The sequence below is a fragment of the Fundulus heteroclitus genome, unplaced genomic scaffold (genome assembly GCF_011125445.2).
Source record: "Fundulus heteroclitus isolate FHET01 unplaced genomic scaffold, MU-UCD_Fhet_4.1 scaffold_85, whole genome shotgun sequence".
NCBI lineage: Eukaryota > Metazoa > Chordata > Actinopteri > Cyprinodontiformes > Fundulidae > Fundulus > Fundulus heteroclitus.
In genome coordinates, this window is record NW_023397307.1 from 508,960 (window position 1) to 526,693 (window position 17,734).

General features: G+C 39.6%; 2 protein-coding genes across 2 annotated transcripts; one reads left to right on the plus strand and one right to left on the minus strand.

Moving 5' to 3' along the window:
- Positions 1–390: 390 nt before the first annotated feature.
- LOC110367740 (E3 ubiquitin/ISG15 ligase TRIM25-like) lies at positions 391–14,616 on the minus strand. Its single transcript, XM_036134542.1, has 2 exons — positions 12,973–14,616; positions 391–2,267 (listed from the first exon to the last, which is right to left on the minus strand). Exons 1-2 carry the CDS (start codon positions 14,614–14,616, stop codon positions 606–608), a joined length of 3,306 nt encoding a protein of 1,101 aa, XP_035990435.1. The 3' UTR covers positions 391–605.
- Positions 14,617–14,869: 253 nt separating this feature from the next.
- LOC118562273 (THAP domain-containing protein 6-like) lies at positions 14,870–17,128 on the plus strand. Its single transcript, XM_036134543.1, has 6 exons — positions 14,870–14,956; positions 15,563–15,755; positions 15,910–16,017; positions 16,235–16,445; positions 16,534–16,687; positions 16,783–17,128. Exons 1-6 carry the CDS (start codon positions 14,877–14,879, stop codon positions 17,126–17,128), a joined length of 1,092 nt encoding a protein of 363 aa, XP_035990436.1. The 5' UTR covers positions 14,870–14,876.
- Positions 17,129–17,734: the final 606 nt, after the last annotated feature.

Consider the following 17,734-nt stretch of genomic DNA (forward strand, 5'->3'; position numbering starts at 1 on the left):
TTAAATCTCTTTATTGCAGATTTTGCTGCTAAACACATCCTGTAAATTTTAGATAAAACTATATTGTACAGCTGCATTGTCATTTTTACTGAAATACTAATTAGAGTTGTGGTGATTTTGTTGTTTTGAGGTTATTTACCTTAAAGATGTTTTAAATTAATGATTAAACATAATAAAACATTCAAATTTTGATAATTCTCAGGTGAGAAATGTTACAATATTAGATGATATCTGTTGTCTGATGTGTGTCTGGACTCAACAAAACGGGTCCAAACCAGAACCGGATCAAAGAACTGGTTCCACTTTTTAAACCTGGGGAATCATTCGAACATTTTATTGCTGAGTTCACAGTCTTTGCTGCTAAAAGCAACAAGGAGGAAAAACAGCAAATATTCTGGTGCTGATCAGCTGGTTTAGAAAACAATGTTGAGAAATGAACAAACCCAACAGAACCAGAACATCAATTCTGAAGGAAAACAAGTGCTGACAATCTCTGACTATTGATTTCTGTGCAGTTTAGACATAAAACAACAACCATCAAGAAAATAATCTGCTGGAGATTTAAAAACCAGAATCAAACTCACTGAACCTTCAGTGGATTCTGTCTATTTGGGTTTACAGAACTCAGCAGAACCTCCAGAATAAACCAAAACTCCAGCATGTAGCGGCTGAGTGAAGGTGGTCTGGACTCTGTGGAGGAGAGTCATGGTTTCAGAGACGCTGTAGAAGGACAGAATACCTGCTCTGTGATCCAGGTACACTCCTACTCTGGAGGAACCAGGACCTGAGATGGAGGTCCAGATGTTGTTGTGACCAAATCTATAACCTCCTTGGCGACAATCTAATGCCCAAGATTTGTCATTAGCTCCAAATACACATTCATGTCCTCTTCCTGCTCTGCTGATATTCTTGTATGCGACTGCTACATAAACTCTCCCTCTCCACTCCACCTCCCAGTAACAACGTCCAGTCAGACTCTCTCTACTCAGAACCTGAGACAAACCAGTGAATCTGTCTGGATGACTAGAATAAGACTGAGGTTGATTCATCCATGTCACCTTCCTGTTCCCCTCTGATAGTAACAGATCATTGTGTGCTGTGTTTGGATCCAGTGTGATTTCACATGAATATCTCAAGAATCCAGCTCTGCTCTTTGGTTCTGGTTCTGACAGTGAAACATCCACCTCAGTGAGTCTCAGTGAGATGTTTGTCCATGCGTCTCTCAGGATGTCCTGTAGTTGATCTCTGAGCTCTGACACAGCTGCTGTCACATCCTCAAAGTAGCTCAGAGGACGGATCTTGATGCTGGATGAGTGTGTAGACTCACTGAGTGCTGACAGTGAGGGGTAGTTGTGGAGAAACTGGTTGTGATCCTCTGTGTCTGAGAGCTGCTTCAGCTCAGCGTCTTTCCTCTTCAGCTCAGTGATCTCCTGCTCCAGCTTCTCCTGAAGCTCTTTGACTCGACTCCCTTCAGTTTCCTGCTGGGATCTGATCTGCTGCTTCACATCAGAGCTTCTTTTCTGGATGAGACGGATCAGCTGAGTGAAGATCTTCTCACTGTCCTCCACTGTTTTATCAGCAGAGTGCTTGATGGCCTCCAGCTCCTGTTGAAGCAGCTTCACATCTTTCTCTCTGTCCTGGATTCTCTGCTGGATGTTTTCTCGTCTCACCTCCAGCTCTCTCTGCCTCTCAGTCCTTTCTGCTGCAGCTGACACTGTGTCGTGGCCTTTATGTTCATCCATTAAACAGAGACTACAGATACACTTCTGATCAGTACGACAGAACATCTTCATCACCTCATCATGACGAGAGCAGATGTTCTCCTGGAGGTTCTTGGAGGGCTCCACCAGCTTGTGTTTCTTAAATGCAGCTGAATCATAATGAGGCTGAAGGTGTTTCTCACAGAAAGAGGCCAGACAGACTAAACAGGACTTGATGGCTTTCAGTTTTCTTCCAGAGCAGGAATCACAGGCCACATCTTCAGGTCCAGCATAGCAGAGATCAGCAGGAGCAGCTTGGAGTCCAGTCTTCTTCAGCTGCTCCACTAAAGCTGCTAACATGGTGTTTTTTTTCAGAACGGGCCTCGGTATGAAGGTCTCCCTGCACTGAGGGCAGCTGTGGATTCCTTTCTGATCCTCTTCATCCCAGTGTGTTTTAATACACTTCATACAGTAGCTGTGTCCACAGGGAATAGTCACCGGATCCTTCAGTAGATCCAGACAGATCGAACAGGACAAGGTTTCTCGGTCCAGCTGGTTCTGCTCCATTTCTCCTCTCGGTCACAGTGACTGTGTGAGTTTCATTTCCTGAAAACAGCAACAGCTCTGAGCTCTGATCTACGAATCACGTGTCAGAGCAGAGAGGCTGCAGCCAATCAGCTTTCACCTCCAGCAGATGTTGCTCCACCAGCTTCAAGGTGTGTCTGAGAGCAGGAAGAACAGGGAGGGTTATCAGGTTTTACAGCCTGCAGAATAAGGAGCAGAGGTCGCCTTTATAAAGCTTGCGTACGCACAAAATGGGCCTGAAACGTGTGAATCCCCCTTTCCATGCAAAATTCAGATCTATAACCAAAAAAAAAGCTTTACAGGAAAATGTGTGATCCTCACGGCAGCTCTGACCCAGGTTTATAGATTGGATTGAAATGTGCTCATCATAAGTCAGAGGTATATTTACTGTTTCTGGTTATATCTGCACAATTTATTAATTACAGACTTAAATGTTATTCTTTATATATACAATGTTTCTTACCAGCAGTTTGGTTTAAGTATAGTCACGTTTATTTGGTTCAGCATATGTAGTGCCCGTATATGACCAGCAGGGGGAGCCTAGCGCCATTATGCCTTAGTAAAGAGCAGCGGAACTTCCTCCTCATTTATTCAATTATCCCCCTTTTCAGGGCTTTTACATTTGGAGGCACCGCTGGGATGGTGACTGGGAGGCTGGGACCCTACATCAGAGGAGAACACCCCACATCAAATGCTGATTTAAACCAGCATTAGGCTGGTTTAAATCTTATCTGTTGGACAGATTCCAGTTTGTTCATGTAAATAATAAATCTTCTTCAAACTCTAGGATCACTTGTGGAGTACCACAGGGTTCAGTCCTTGGACCAATTCTCTTTATTATATATATGCTTCCGATCGGCAAAATAATCAGACAGCATGGGATTAATTTCCACAGTTATGCTGATGACACTCAGCTATATTTGTCCATAAATCCTGATGAATCCAATCAATTACTTTGACTGCAGTCATGTCTTAATGATATCAAAAGCTGGATGACTTTAAATTTCCAGAAGTTGTAATCTTTGGACCAGAGTCCTCAAAAAATTAACTTCTTAACCAATCACTTCATCTGGATGGCATTAACTTGGCCTCTGTTAATAAAGTAAAAATTCTTGGTGTTATTTTTGACCAAGACATGTCATTTAAATCCCATATTAAACAGGTTTCCAGAGTTTCCTTTTTTCACCTCAGGAATATCGCCAAAATGAAAAACATTCTGTCCAGGAGTGATGCTGAAAAACTGGTCCATGCATTTGTTACTTCAAGGCTGGACTATTGTAATTCTTTACTATGAGGAAGTCCACAAAATGCAGTTCAAAGTCTTCAGCTGATCCAAAATGCTGCAGCAAGAGTTCTGATGAAAATCAACAAGAGGGATCATATTTCTCCTATTTTAGCTTCCTTTAATTGGCTTTCTGTTAAATCAAAAATAGAATTTAAAATTCTTCTTCTAATGTATAAAGCCCTTAATAATCAAGCTCCATCATATAATAATAATAAATAATTGAACTTTATTGATCTCACAATGGAGAAATTCACTTCTGCATCTTAACCCATCCCCTTGGGGAGCAGTGGGCTGCCACTGTGCGCCTCCTGGGGAGCAATTGGGGGTTAAGGGTCTTGCTCAGGGACCCAGAATGGCAGCTTGTGGGAGTTGAACTAAGAACCTCTGGGACCGAAGCCCTAATAGCAGCCTGTGATGGTGGTTTGACAGGCTTTTAGACAGAGGAGTCCTTATTCTAGAAGAAATCTAATCTGTTACTTTGACTCAGCAGCTTTCAGAAAGAGTTTTAGCTTTTATCGCTTAAATCCATCAGTTTCGTCATTCCAGAGTCTCTCCTCCTATAGATGAGGAGTTGACTGACAGCTAATATTTACTGGAAAAAACAAATTAACTACGACCACAGCTGTCATTCAGGGTTTGTGTGGAGTACTGTCAATATTTATTAAACAACTGCATTGATAAACTGACAACCAAAACAAAAAATCTTGACTGTGAATTGATGACAATAATAATAATAATAATAATAATAAAAATAATAATAATAATAACTAGAAAAAGCTGTTCCTGCGTAACAGCGAGTGAGAATGCTAATCTGCAGAATGATTGAGCAGAAGATGCAGAAAACATTGAAATCAGATTTGAAGAATTTGAAAAAATTAAGAATTTGAAGTAATTTGAAGAATTTTAAAAATTTGAAGAATTGGAAGAAATAGAAGAATTTAAAGGAATTTGAAGAATTTGAAAAAAATTTTAAGGAATTTGAAAAATTTGAAGAATTTGAAAAATGTGAAGAAATTTGAAGAATTAAAAAATTTGAAGAAATTTGAAGAATTTGAAAAAAAATTAAGAAATTTGAAGAATTTGAACAAATTTGAAAATTTTCAAAAATTTTGAAGGAATTTGAAACTTTTAAAAAATTTGAAGGAATTTGAAAAATTTGAAGAATTTAAAAAATTGAAAATTTTGAAGAATTTGAAGAAAATTGAAAAATCTGAAAAACTTCAAAAAATTTGAAGGATTTAAAATTTTTTGAAGAAATTTGAAAAATTAGAAAATTTAAAAAAAATTTTAAAATTTGAAGAATTTGAAGATTAAGAACAATTAGAAGAAGTGGAAGTATAGGAAGAATGTGAAGAATTTTACGCAATTTGAAGCAATTTGCATTGATTTCAATGGGAACAGCAAAAAAAAAAAAATCGCACAAAAAGTGAAATATTTTAAAAATTGTATAAGTTAGCATACATTTTCTAAAGCTACTTGTTTGACAACTCATAACTTGGAGATGCTTTATGCGACGTAGGCCAAATTTCTTGTAGAGCTTTCTCTCTAAAGGAAGTACAGACTCTGTGAAGCAGAAGTTTGTACAAGCTTCCTAGAGCTACTTCCGGTTAGCAACATGTTAACCGTTAGCCGCTAACAAGGTTGTGTTCAGTATCACCGGGTGATTGTACTCTGTCAGTTTGGTCCAAATTCTGTACTGGGAAGTGCCTCAAAAAGGGGTGCCAATACTTAATGTCACCAAAGGTCACCAAAGTTCATGGGTCAGATTGGCCTCCTTTAGCAACTCAGCCTCACCACATCTGGGCCCAGAACTCAAAATTTGACCAAAATGGTCAGTAGCGCCATTTCCCACAGGTGGGTGGTGCTGTATTGGCCAATTGGGTCGTGTCTGGGCATCATGCCAGGTCCTGTTGGAAGCAAAGGCCCAATAGGAAAGCATGTGAAATCCAAAATGGGCCAGAAAACTGACACATGGCTGAAAGTCACTTGAAATTTTTAAAATGTCAAGAGGAAGTGACTGTGCAAATTTCAGGTTCCTACAATATTCACATTCACTGCAGTGGAAGTCGAAAGTTTCCATTCTATCCTAATAGAGCCTCTCCCTCTGGCCCTCAGAGTTCCGTCGTCATGGAAACTCACCGACACACCTGTAGCGGGCCAGTCTACAGAAGTGCAGACACTTTGTGTCAGACTCTGCCTGTTGGATTATAACGGAGAACTTTGCCTCGAACAATGCTCCATATCTCCTGATCCGTAAATGGTAGAGACGTAATTTTTTCAGCGTTTATTTCGTAACGGATAGGAGAACAAGACAAACTATCGGTTTTTGCTAAAATATTTTAATGTAGTCATAAAAAATTATGATATAAAGGGGATTTTTATGGAATTTCAGAAATCCTCTGAAAACGGTCCCGAACAAATCGCTGTAGCTGAAAAAGTACAGTGGTGTCAAAAGTACACACATTTGTTACTTAAGTAGAAGTATAGATACTGTAGTTTAAAAACACTCTGGTAAAAGTATCAACTTGACCTCTTTACTCAAGTAAATGTGAAAAAAGTATGTGCTCCAAAAACTACTTAAAGTATAAAAGTATAAAGTAAACTTTAAAAAAATGCCACTATATGAATTGAAAGCTTAATTTAAACACTGATTAGTTCTACATGTGGCACAAGACACAACATAATCATTAACCCATTAGTCAAAGACAAAGTCACTCAAGGAGCATGTTCTCTCTCAAACTTTATTGGAATTCAATTCCAAACAGAGGTAGTATTCAAGCCTGCAGAACTGCAAGAACATAAATGTGTGAGTTCCATCAAATACCTACGGTAAACTATACCCTTTGGTGCAAAAACATTCTATGTAGTTTGTGTGGAGAGAGAGAGAGAGAGAGAGAGAGAGAGAGAGAGAGAGAGAGAAAGGAAGAGAGAGAGAAAAAGAGAATAGCTATAGAATAGCTAACCAATGAGTGTTTGCGTTATATGACTCATGCAATTACACTAGTTCTCACTAGGTGTGGATGGCGCCAACGATCTGCATTGGATGGCGCACATTGCGTGAAATAAATATTTATAAATTTTAAACTGAAGCCAAGAGTAACGAGTAATGTTTGTTTTAAAAATGTAAGGAATAGAAAGTACAGATACTTGTGTGAAAATGTAATGAGTAGAAGTAAGAAGTAGGAAATAAAATAAGTAATGGAGTAAAGTATAGATACATAAAAAGTGTACTTAAGTACAGTAAAGAAGTATTTGTACTTTGTTACTTGACACCTCTGAAAAAGTATAAGAGATATCAAAATAATTCTTTCACCGTGAGTATCAGCAGGCCTTTGAGGACTATGGAGCTCACTTTTATGTTTGTACAAAAATCGGTGTAGACACAGCGACGATGTAAAAAAGTGGATGATGTGGAAGAATGAAGCTCCAAAGCGTTTTAAGGATTTTGCACATTCGCTACTCCCGAACAAATTGTTCCTGCGGAAAAACTGTAACAGTTATCCACAAAATTCCTTTTTTGTGAGTGCCAGAAGGGTCGGGACATTCATGTGTGAAAGTCTCATGCCTGTACATAAAACGGTTTAGGAGTAGCGACGATGCAGAAAAGTGCCTCATTTGGGGGGATGGAAGTCTGATGCTGTTTTAGCATTTTCCCAAAACGCTATTCCCGAACAAATTGTTCCTGCGGCAAAACCGTAACATTTATCGACAAAATTCCTTTTTTGTGAGTGCCAGAAGGGTCTGGACATGAATGTGTGAAAGTCTCATGCCTCTACATCAAACGGTTTAGGAGTAGCGACGATGCGAAAACATGTGATGTTTTGGATTTTCAGGTGTCATTTTTGAAAACCGCTCCATAGGAAATGAATGGGGAAGGTTTCGAGTTAGTGTTACTCTGAGGTGATTTGCGAAAAATCTATAAATCCCACACCAATGATGGTTACATTTCCAGAATCCAGACAAAAATTCCTACGAACATTTTAAAAGTAGAATGGCTGTCAAAAAGCTGAAATATTTGAAGAATTTGAAGAATTCTCCATTCAATTTCAACAAGAGCATAAACTCACAAAAAGTTAAATATTTTAAATATTATAAAAGTTATAATTACCAAAAGACATAGCAGTAATGTCGTGAACGAGCTGAACGTTTTGATACAGAAATTGTTTAAATCGGTTGAAGTATGCAGGAGTAGTTAGATGCCGAAAAACGTACAAAATAATAATCAAGACCTGAAGGAACTTAATAAGTGAGAATGTTGTGTGTATAGCATTCTCACTGATAATAAACGTCTATGAAAAAAACTATGCATTTAAAGTGATTGTTTTTCATAAATTGTCCATCTTAGGTGACAATAGGGGAGTGTTGGCCTAGTAGTTAGAGCAGTGTGCTTGCACTCAGAAAAGGATGCAAGTACCCGGTTCGATCCCCAGCGCCTGCACTCTGCAGGGGCGAAGGAAGGTTTTAAAATGTGGGGGGGGGCAAATAACATAGATAAGGTATTATAGTCAAATGGCGAGTGAAGCAAACCAAAAAATCTTTTGGGTCCATATGCAAGGAAAGTGAAATGCACCCCTATTTAACATGTTTAATGAGCATGCTGATTAAAGAAGCAACCAGTACATCTACATCTATATCAGCACTGTAGGCTTAAGAGTTATTTTTTTGAGGCACATCATTATCTTCTCAACATTTGGGAGGTATTTACCAAACAAATAACCAGCCCAAGAGGTATAGGCAACCACAGGTCATTAAACTTAAGGTTGTGCATAAAATGTAAAAATACTTAATGAATTAATTAATTAATTCTAAGAAAATTAATTAATATTTAAGTAATTAATAATTCAAATTAATACATGGTCCAATTCTAACTTTACTTCAAGGGGAAGTAACCAAACCTCAACTAGGATATAACTATGGCCTCTATTGAGCCCTTAAAGGAACTAGGTTCAAAGAGTACATGGACAGGTGGTTTCAATTTTATAGAATACAAATATTTTAGTATTATGATTTTGTAAAACATATAACGCAGATTATACAATTTCCATCACTTTGATATATAACTATTTTGGATGATAAGGAAAAACAGATAATACCAAATTTAATCGGTCAATATTTCAAAGACAAAGAACAATGTTTAAATATACAATTATTACATATTGTTTAATAAACGATAAGCTTTTTTAATTAAGAGTAATTTTCATTTGAAGTTCCTTTTTATGGGGGCAGCCATCTTGGTAAAGAACAGTACTGCCTCCTCCTAGTTTGTGACGTCACTGTGCGGTATTGGCTGTAGAGCAAGTCCCAATGCCCTATCTGTCCCCTTGTAAATAAATACCGTTTTCATGCCAAACATTTTTTTAACCCCTTAAACATAGATAGACATGGTATTAAGTGTTTAAATTTAAATTAATACTAATTTTACATTTTAGAGACATAAAAAGACAACAAATAAGCATTAAAGTACGGTTTATGGGTTGGGTTCTGCAATGTCATGAGTATAAAACTCATCTTTAGAACCAATTTCTGCTCAAAATGGTGATCTGCACCGCCTAATCTACTTTCAGCAGTTATCAGTTATTGCAACCGTAAACTGCAGAAAATACGGTCAGAGCGGCTCCTCCTGAGTTTACTCTGCTCCTGTCAGGAGGAGCTGCAGTGCATTATGAGACGGAGGGATATTTCAGCGTCACTTAGTTAAGACCCCAAACAATCCCAAAAAAAACCTGCAACCCACAACTCATTAAATTTACAAGAGACTTTAGAAAAAAATAAGACCCAAGTCATTTAAAATAAGTGGGCTTCACAACAGTGAGCACTCTTTCCAAGTTCGTCGAATCCCTCCGCCGTTCTCATCCGGTAAACAAATGTTACGGCAAATTCTACATCATAAAAAAAGAAAAACCTACCGGAAATCCTCGCTCTCATGTCATCTTGAAGACATTTTTTATCCAAATGTTGGCTACGGACGATGTGTTTTGTCTCTGGCCAGAAGCATGATGGCAAATCCTCCCTCTTCACGGTGGTAATCCAGCAAAACAGCCCAAGGTGGATGATGAATGGGAAAGGTGAAAAAAATGTTTTTTCCACTTTTACCCGATGTATTGTTACATCCAACAGCCATGCACGTGAGCATTGTTGCTTCAACAATAGCTCTCGCAAATTTCAATGGTGAAGTCCTCTGGAAATTCAAAATAAATGTTGTTGATCGCAGCTGTGTACAACAGCTCCTACAGCTGCTAATGCGCGGCTAACTGCCGTCGGCTCTCCGCTTATCCACGTCACAGGATGTGATGTCAGGCGGCCATTACTGCCCATATTTGGTCAGTAATGGCCGCCCCCATACACAGTGATCCAGAAGACAATTTATGTTTGTTTTTTTCTTATTGATTAACGCTTCAACAATTTCCCTCTGGGATTATTAAAGTATGTCTGATTCTGAGTCTGATTAAATTCCGCTTTTTAGCAGCAGATGAAAAGCACAACTTGTTTCTACAATAAAAACCCAACTTTAACTTAAGCCTTTTTTTAAGCCTTTTTCCCATTCTGCTTATTTTTGCATCTAAACGTTCGAACAGATGAAAGTGGCACCTTCAGGCCACTGGAAACTGAAACAGGAGCAAAAGATTTTGGAGAAGGTCCACAATTCTTCTCCTGATATCCTGGGTGATTTCTTTGAGTCTTATTCATGATTACTACAGAAGGTAGTGGTGTGTTTGAGGTTTTGCCTTGAAATGCATCCCCAGATGTGTCTCCTTCAACCCCAGATGTTGTGAAATAAGCAGAATTATTGTGTGTTCTTTGCTAAAATGGTTTAAAGGCACTGCGCAATGTGAACTTCTGATTTAGAAGAAACTAATAAAACTCTTCATTAAACTTTAGGAAAAACAAATAATTTTGTTACCCATACTGCCCTGAAACAGAAAAAGATGTGTCAGATTTAATATCAGCGTGGTACAGACCAACTCCTTGTGTTACCCTAGAAACCTATGCAACCAGAACCTAACCTTGTTCCTGTCCTTGTTCCTCCTACAACCTCGAACCCACCAGTGAAAGACCCGGCAACCTACGCCTTGGACCTGTATCAGTAGAACTCCTGGAAACAATATCAAACCGGAGAAGAACCACGGATCATTCTGTTCAGCCCTCCTACCTGCGCTCGCCTGCCTGTCCACCCTCCAACTACCAACACAGAGAAGGGAACTGGATCTGCACCAACAACCCGGACTAGTGAACAGCACCTCTTCCCCGAATTTAGCCCAAGCCACCACCTCAGTGAGTTCTACCATCAAACGTCCTTTTTCATTATTCCAAGATCAAGTTATTCCCCGTCCTCTCCTTCTCTCCCGGCAGAACCACAAGATCTCCGACCGGCAGATATTCTCGTTCATCTCCACTCTTTTCAATAAACACTTTGCATTTTACCACTGGCTTCAGTTTTTGCGCTCATTCAGAGTCACATGTTCAAAACATGACACAAGGATTTTTTTTATTGTCATATCAGTTCACCTTTTCATGTTTGTGGTACAAAATTTGAACTCAGATCCCGACTCAAGAAGCCAAATAAATAAATATAAACATGTTCGAAATTTGAGTTCAGTGGTTGGGTTGTTGGCCCAGGGCACCAAACAGGCTAGGACCGCCCCTGGATGTGAGGACCCAGAGTGGACTGGGGAAAGTTGGCTGAAGATCTGCAGAGAATCCAACAGGCTCCATTCTCTGGATCTGTGGAGGTGAGTTTCAAACATCTGGTTCTAGTCAACAACAAGGAGCTGATTAGATGTTTCTCCAGGTGTTGATGTGGTTTCAGAGATCCTCCTCTGATGTGGAAGCTCTTCCTCAGACGTCTGGTCCTGATGTTGTTTCTACTTGATGATGGTAAAAACATCTTCAGTTTTTATGGCAGCACCTTTTGCTCATTAGTGTTGGACTGTTGGGAGGATCCTGGCAGCGTCTCGCTGGTTCTGCGTCTTCAGAACAAGTCCAATCTCTGAGGAACGATGCAACACCTTCTCCATCACCTGCTCAGCTTTCTGCCTGGAAAACACTCAGCAGAAGCTGCGTTCAAGGGAAATGGGACATTCTGCTGTTTGTGGGTGTTTGAAACGCTTCATCAGAACAAAGTCTGTGTGTCTGTTCTGGTGAGACGATCCAAAATGGGATTAAATGTGTTTGGTGTTGGAATAAGGAGCAGTTCTGCTGTGTTTTCCACAGGCTGCATGAGTCACAGCAGCAAGATGAGCAACAATCAGTTCATTTCAAGCTGCTGGTGAATCTGACCTCAGATCTGTAGAGCATGTTTATTCACAGCAGGACGCTGACATGAAGGTTTCCTCTCTTCAGCAGAACAAAGCCAGGTTCTGTGGAGAGCCACAGCTTCTGGGTTTTGATATTCAGTCACACTTTACTGCTGCTGTCTGCAAACTGAAGCAAAGAAATGTTTCCACCAGCAAAAAGAGTTCAAGATCAACTGAATTAGAATGAAAAGCAGCAAAAATCAGCTTTAAATCCCTGCAGTTCTGGTCCAAAAACAAATGCAAAGTGTTGAGCTGCTCAGAGTTTTAAAGAGTTTGGGTCAGAAAATATCTGAAATACAGAAAAGTAAAAAAAAAAAAAACTTAAAATAAATAATAAATAAATAAAGTAACTCAGTGGGTGGAAACAATGTCTCACTTTAATACTAAGTCTTTATTTATTGAAAACACGCTATCAAAAATATTAGATTTAGGTCATAATTGTATAAATCTGTAAAACATCATTCAATAAACTACAATAAATTCACATTATATCTCTTTATTACAGATTTTGCTGCTAAACACATCCTGTAAATTTTAAGTTTCAAATAAAACTATATTGTACAGCTGCATTGTCATTTTTACTGAAATACTAATTAGAGTTGTGGTGATTTTGTTGTTTTGAGGTTATTTACCTTAAATATGTTTTAAATTAATGATTACACATAATAAAACATTCAAAACAAAAGCATTCTCAGATGAGAAATTTACAATATCAGATGATATCTGTTGTCTCATGTGTGTCTGGACTCAACAAAACGGGTCCAAACCAGAACCGGATCAAAGAACTGGTTCCACTTTTTAAACCTGGGGAATCATTTGACATTTTATTGCTGAGTTCACAGTTTCTGCTGCTAAAAGCAACAAGGAGGAAAAACAGCAAATATTCTGGTGCTGATCAGCTGATTTAGAAAACAATGTTGAGAAATGAACAAACCCAACAGAACCAGAACATCAATTCTGAAGAAAAACAAGTGCTGACAATCTCTGACTATTAATTTCTGTGCAGTTTAGACATAAAACAACAACGATCAAGAAAATAATCTGCTGGAGATTTAAAAACCAGAATCAAACTCACTGAACCTTCAGTGGATTCTGTCTATTTGGGTTTACAGAACTCAGCAGAACCTTCAACATGAACTCCAGCATGTAGCGGCTGAGTGAAGGTGGTCTGGACTCTGTGGAGGAGAGTCATGGTTTCAGAGACGCTGTAGAAGGACAGAATACCTGCTCTGTGATCCAGGTACACTCCTACTCTGGAGGAACCAGGACCTGAGATGGAGGTCCAGATGCTGTTGTGACGAAATTCATAACCTCCTTGGTAACAATTTAATGCCCAAGATTTGTCATTACATCCAAATACACATTCATTCCCTCCTCCTGCTCTGCTGATATTCTTGTATGCGACTGCTACATAAACTCTCTCTCTCCACTCCACCTCCCAGTAACAACGTCCAGTCAGACTCTCTCTACTCAGAACCTGAAGATAATCAGTGAATCTGTCTGGATGACTAGAATAAGACTGAGGTTGATCCATCAATGTCACCTTCCTGTTCCCCTCTGATAGTAACAGATTCTTGTATGCTGTGTTTGGATCCAGTGTGATTTCACATGAATATCTCAAGAATCCAGCTCTGCTCTTTGGTTCTGGTTCTGACAGTGAAACATCCACCTCAGTGAGTCTCAGTGAGATGTTTGTCCATGCGTCTCTCAGGATGTCCTGTAGTTGATCTCTGAGCTCTGACACAGCTGCTGTCACATCCTCAAAGTAGCTCAGAGGACGGATCTTGATGCTGGATGAGTGTGTAGACTCACTGAGTGCTGACAGTGAGGGGTAGTTGTGGAGAAACTGGTTGTGATCCTCTGTGTCTGAGAGCTGCTTCAGCTCAGCGTCTTTCCTCTTCAGCTCAGTGATCTCCTGCTCCAGCTTCTCCTGAAGCTCTTTGACTCGACTCCCTTCAGTTTCCTGCTGGGATCTGATCTGCTGCTCCACATCAGAGCTTCTTTTCTGGATGAGACGGATCAGCTGAGTGAAGATCTTCTCACTGTCCTCCACTGTTTTATCAGCAGAGTGCTTGATGGCCTCCAGCTCCTGTTGAAGCAGCTTCACATCTTTCTCTCTGTCCTGGATTCTCTGCTGGATGTTTTCTCGTCTCACCTCCAGCTCTCTCTGCCTCTCAGTCCTTTCTGCTGCAGCTGACACTGTGTCGTGGCCTTTATGTTCATCCATTAAACAGATAAGACAGATACACTTCTGATCAGTACGACAGAACATCTTCATCACCTCATCATGACGAGAGCAGATGTTCTCCTGGAGGTTCTTGGAGGGCTCCACCAGCTTGTGTTTCTTAAATGCAGCTGAATCATAATGAGGCTGAAGGTGTTTCTCACAGTAAGAGGCCAGACAGAATAAACAGGACTTGATGGCTTGCAGTTTTCTTCCAGAGCAGAAATCACAGGCCACATCTTCAGGTCCAGCATAGCAGAGATCAGCAGGAGCAGCTTGGAGTCCAGTCTTCTTCAGCTGCTCCACTAAAGCTGCTAACATGGTGCTTTTCTTCAGAACGGGCCTCGGTGTGAAGGTCTCCCTGCACTGAGGGCAGCTGTGGATTCCTTTCTGATCCTCTTCATCCCAGAAGTTTTTAATACACTTCATACAGTAGCTGTGTCCACAGGGAATAGTCGCCGGATCCTTCAGTAGATCCAGACAGATCGAACAGCACAAGGTTTCTCGGTCCAGCTGGTTCTGCTCCATTTCTCCTCTCGGTCACAGTGACTATGTGAGTTTCATTTCCTGAAAACAGCAACAGCTCTGAGCTCTGATCTACGAATCACGTGTCAGAGCAGAGAGGCTGCAGCCAATCAGCTTTCACCTCCAGCAGATGTTGCTCCACCCATAGACATAATATAAGAGTAGACCCCGCATTGACTGTCGCAGCCCAGGAATTACGGCAGCCATCTTGGGGCGGTCGAACTTCTACCTTATCCTGCTGATTTAAGCTGGTCAGACGAAGGATGCCTCAGCACTGTGCGGCGTTTTTCTGTTTGAATCGACGGACTATTGACGTCAGGGCTCGAGAGATAACTTTCCACAAGTAAGATGAACATATATCGTTTATATTTTTTGATTAGAATGTGATTTATCTCTATTTTTGTCCACCAACAAAAATCAAGCTAGCTAACGTTTGGTGCTGGTGTCGTGCCAAACGTGTTACTCCCGACAAAATAGGCTAATTTAAATAATGTAAGACTTCATGTAATGACAAAAGATCTCAGATATTTCCCAGCATTGATTTAGATTAACTGATGCAGGAAGGCAATTCAAGAAATAAAACAACTATTTTTGTGGTAACATTTAATAGTAAATTACATACACATTGATGTTATAACTGCATTATTTACATGTAATTCACCCTATCAAAAGTATAACACCTCTGATATCTCATAGCCAGCTTGAAATACAGACAACAGAACATCAGATCAGAAGACTTTTCAAGCTTACTCACATCTTCAGCAGTTTTTGTTCAGCTCAACAGATATATATCAAAATCTCTTGCTGAAGTAACGTAGTAAGACATTTCTAACTTTGAAAATAGTAAAATAGGAAGAAAATAAAAAAGAGGAGTGTCTACATAAAACACTGTACAAAAGATGTCAATGTTATTTTCTTCAATTTACAAATCGTTTGTTCTGTTATGAAGGTTTCCCAAAGACAAAGATATGAGAAAGAAGTGGGAAGTTTCTACAAGGAGAGAGGGATTCACTGCAAGTAATACTTCCGTGCTTTGCAGTGAGCATTTTAAAGAAGAAGATTTTGACAGGACAGGTCAGATTGTCCGACTAAAAGATAGTGTTGTTCCATCAGAATTCAACTTCCCTGCTCACCTCCAAAAAGTAGGTGTATCCCCATAAGTCTATTGCTTTCCATAAATATACATATTTTATTATCATTTACAAGACAGACTGTGGTATTTATCCCTATATTTGTTTACATATACAAGTACCTATAAACTGTAAAGTTAATCTTCATAATGCTTCTTCATTTTAGCCGGTAAAGGTCAGGACAACACTAACTTCCAGAAGAACTGAAGCTAGCCATTCTATGGTCTCTCAAGATGACCAAGAAACATTTACTCCACAGCCTCAACCTAATGATGTGAGTATTTCTATTGTAAACATTATGTAATGATGCTCATGGTCTTATTAAAATCTCACTTGTTTGTTTCTGCTCATATTAAACACACTGACAAATAAAAGCGTACACACAAACGAAGACACAAGCAGCCACAGTGGTGCTACTTTATGAAATAATGTGAGTTACACTGTAGTTATGCCAAAGTCATGCGTAAGAAGTTTATCCCTTTGTCTAATAGGATCATTGCTATGCCTTGCCGGCTTCTCGTACCGCGCTCACAGCCAAACTGAAGGAAGCCTTGGCAAGAGTGGAATGTCTGGAGCGGGAAAAGAAAAACAGCATGACCAGAGAAAAGAGGGCAAAGACCACAATTAGGTGTCTTTTGGGGGATTTGAAGGAAAAGAACCTCATTAACGAAGAGCTCAAAGAGAGGCTTGAATTCTACTCAGGTAAGAAGTAAACACACATCTTACTCCTTTTTTATCTTTCTTAGCTATATAAAGGAGAGTCTGTTAATTTTTGCCCTTAAAATTTTAGATCTTCAGATTGACTTTATGAAAAATAAGGTCCATGAGTACACAAAGGAGCACAGAGAGTTTGCCCTCACACTCCATCTGCATGGCCCAAAGGCATATAAATACCTAAGGGAGATTCAAAAATTTCCCCTTCCACATCCGCATACATTACAAAGGTAGCTCGATGTTGTCCGGTTGATATTTTTCTATATTTTAACTTTTTTATTTACTTATACAATGCGTTACATTGCTACTTCTACACTTTTTACAGGTGGCTGTGTTCAGTGGATGACAAGCCTGGGTTGAACAAAATGATGCTGGATATGCTGGAGAAAAGATGCCAGGGAGACCAGGCTAAATATGGATTTGTTGCACTGATGTTGGATGCCATGGCAATCAAGAAACACGTGCAATATAATCCCCATACCCAGTCAATGTCTGGTTTTGTCAACCCGGGGGATGGAAGCAACGAGACTGATGTTGCTGCTGAGGCTCTTGTGTTCTTGGTGGTTGGCTTGCAAGGACATTGGAAGGCTCCAATTTCATACTACCTGACCAACTCCCTGTCACCAACAAAATTACAGACAAGCATGTGTACTTTGAGAACCACAAAATGAGGGTGTCCCTGGCTGCACAAACACTGAGTCGCTCTGTGTCGGTGGCCCTCCGCACTATGACGGATCTTGAGTACACACAGTTTAAAAATTGTGAGGCAACAGCAGAATTTATTGAGGTAATGTAATTATTACAGAACCAATTAAATTTTTTTTTAAACTAATTCATTAACATTAGAATTGATCATTAGGGACAGGTATTTAATCTGAATGTCTATGAATTCATCATTCAATTATTGTTGTAGGCTGTGATATTGTATATTCTTTATAAATTCAAAAGTTTGTAGTAACATTATATATATATTTATAGATAATTGACAGGCTGTTTGACACAATGAATGGACGCAATCCTCGTGCTAAAGGATTCAAAGCTCCATTGGGTGCTTGGAATTGGATGCAGAGGAAAGCATTTCTGTCGAGAAGCAGGGAGTACTTGCTCACTTTAGTGACAAAAGGCGGAACACCCCTTCACCAATCAAAGAGGTCTATTAAAATAATGCATGAGTAGTTCTTGAATTCAGTTTGGCGATGCTCAGTTCCTTTATCCATCGAGTTTCTAAGATGGCCTGTTCACTGCATGAAGTTCATATGATGTGAATGTTTGTATTC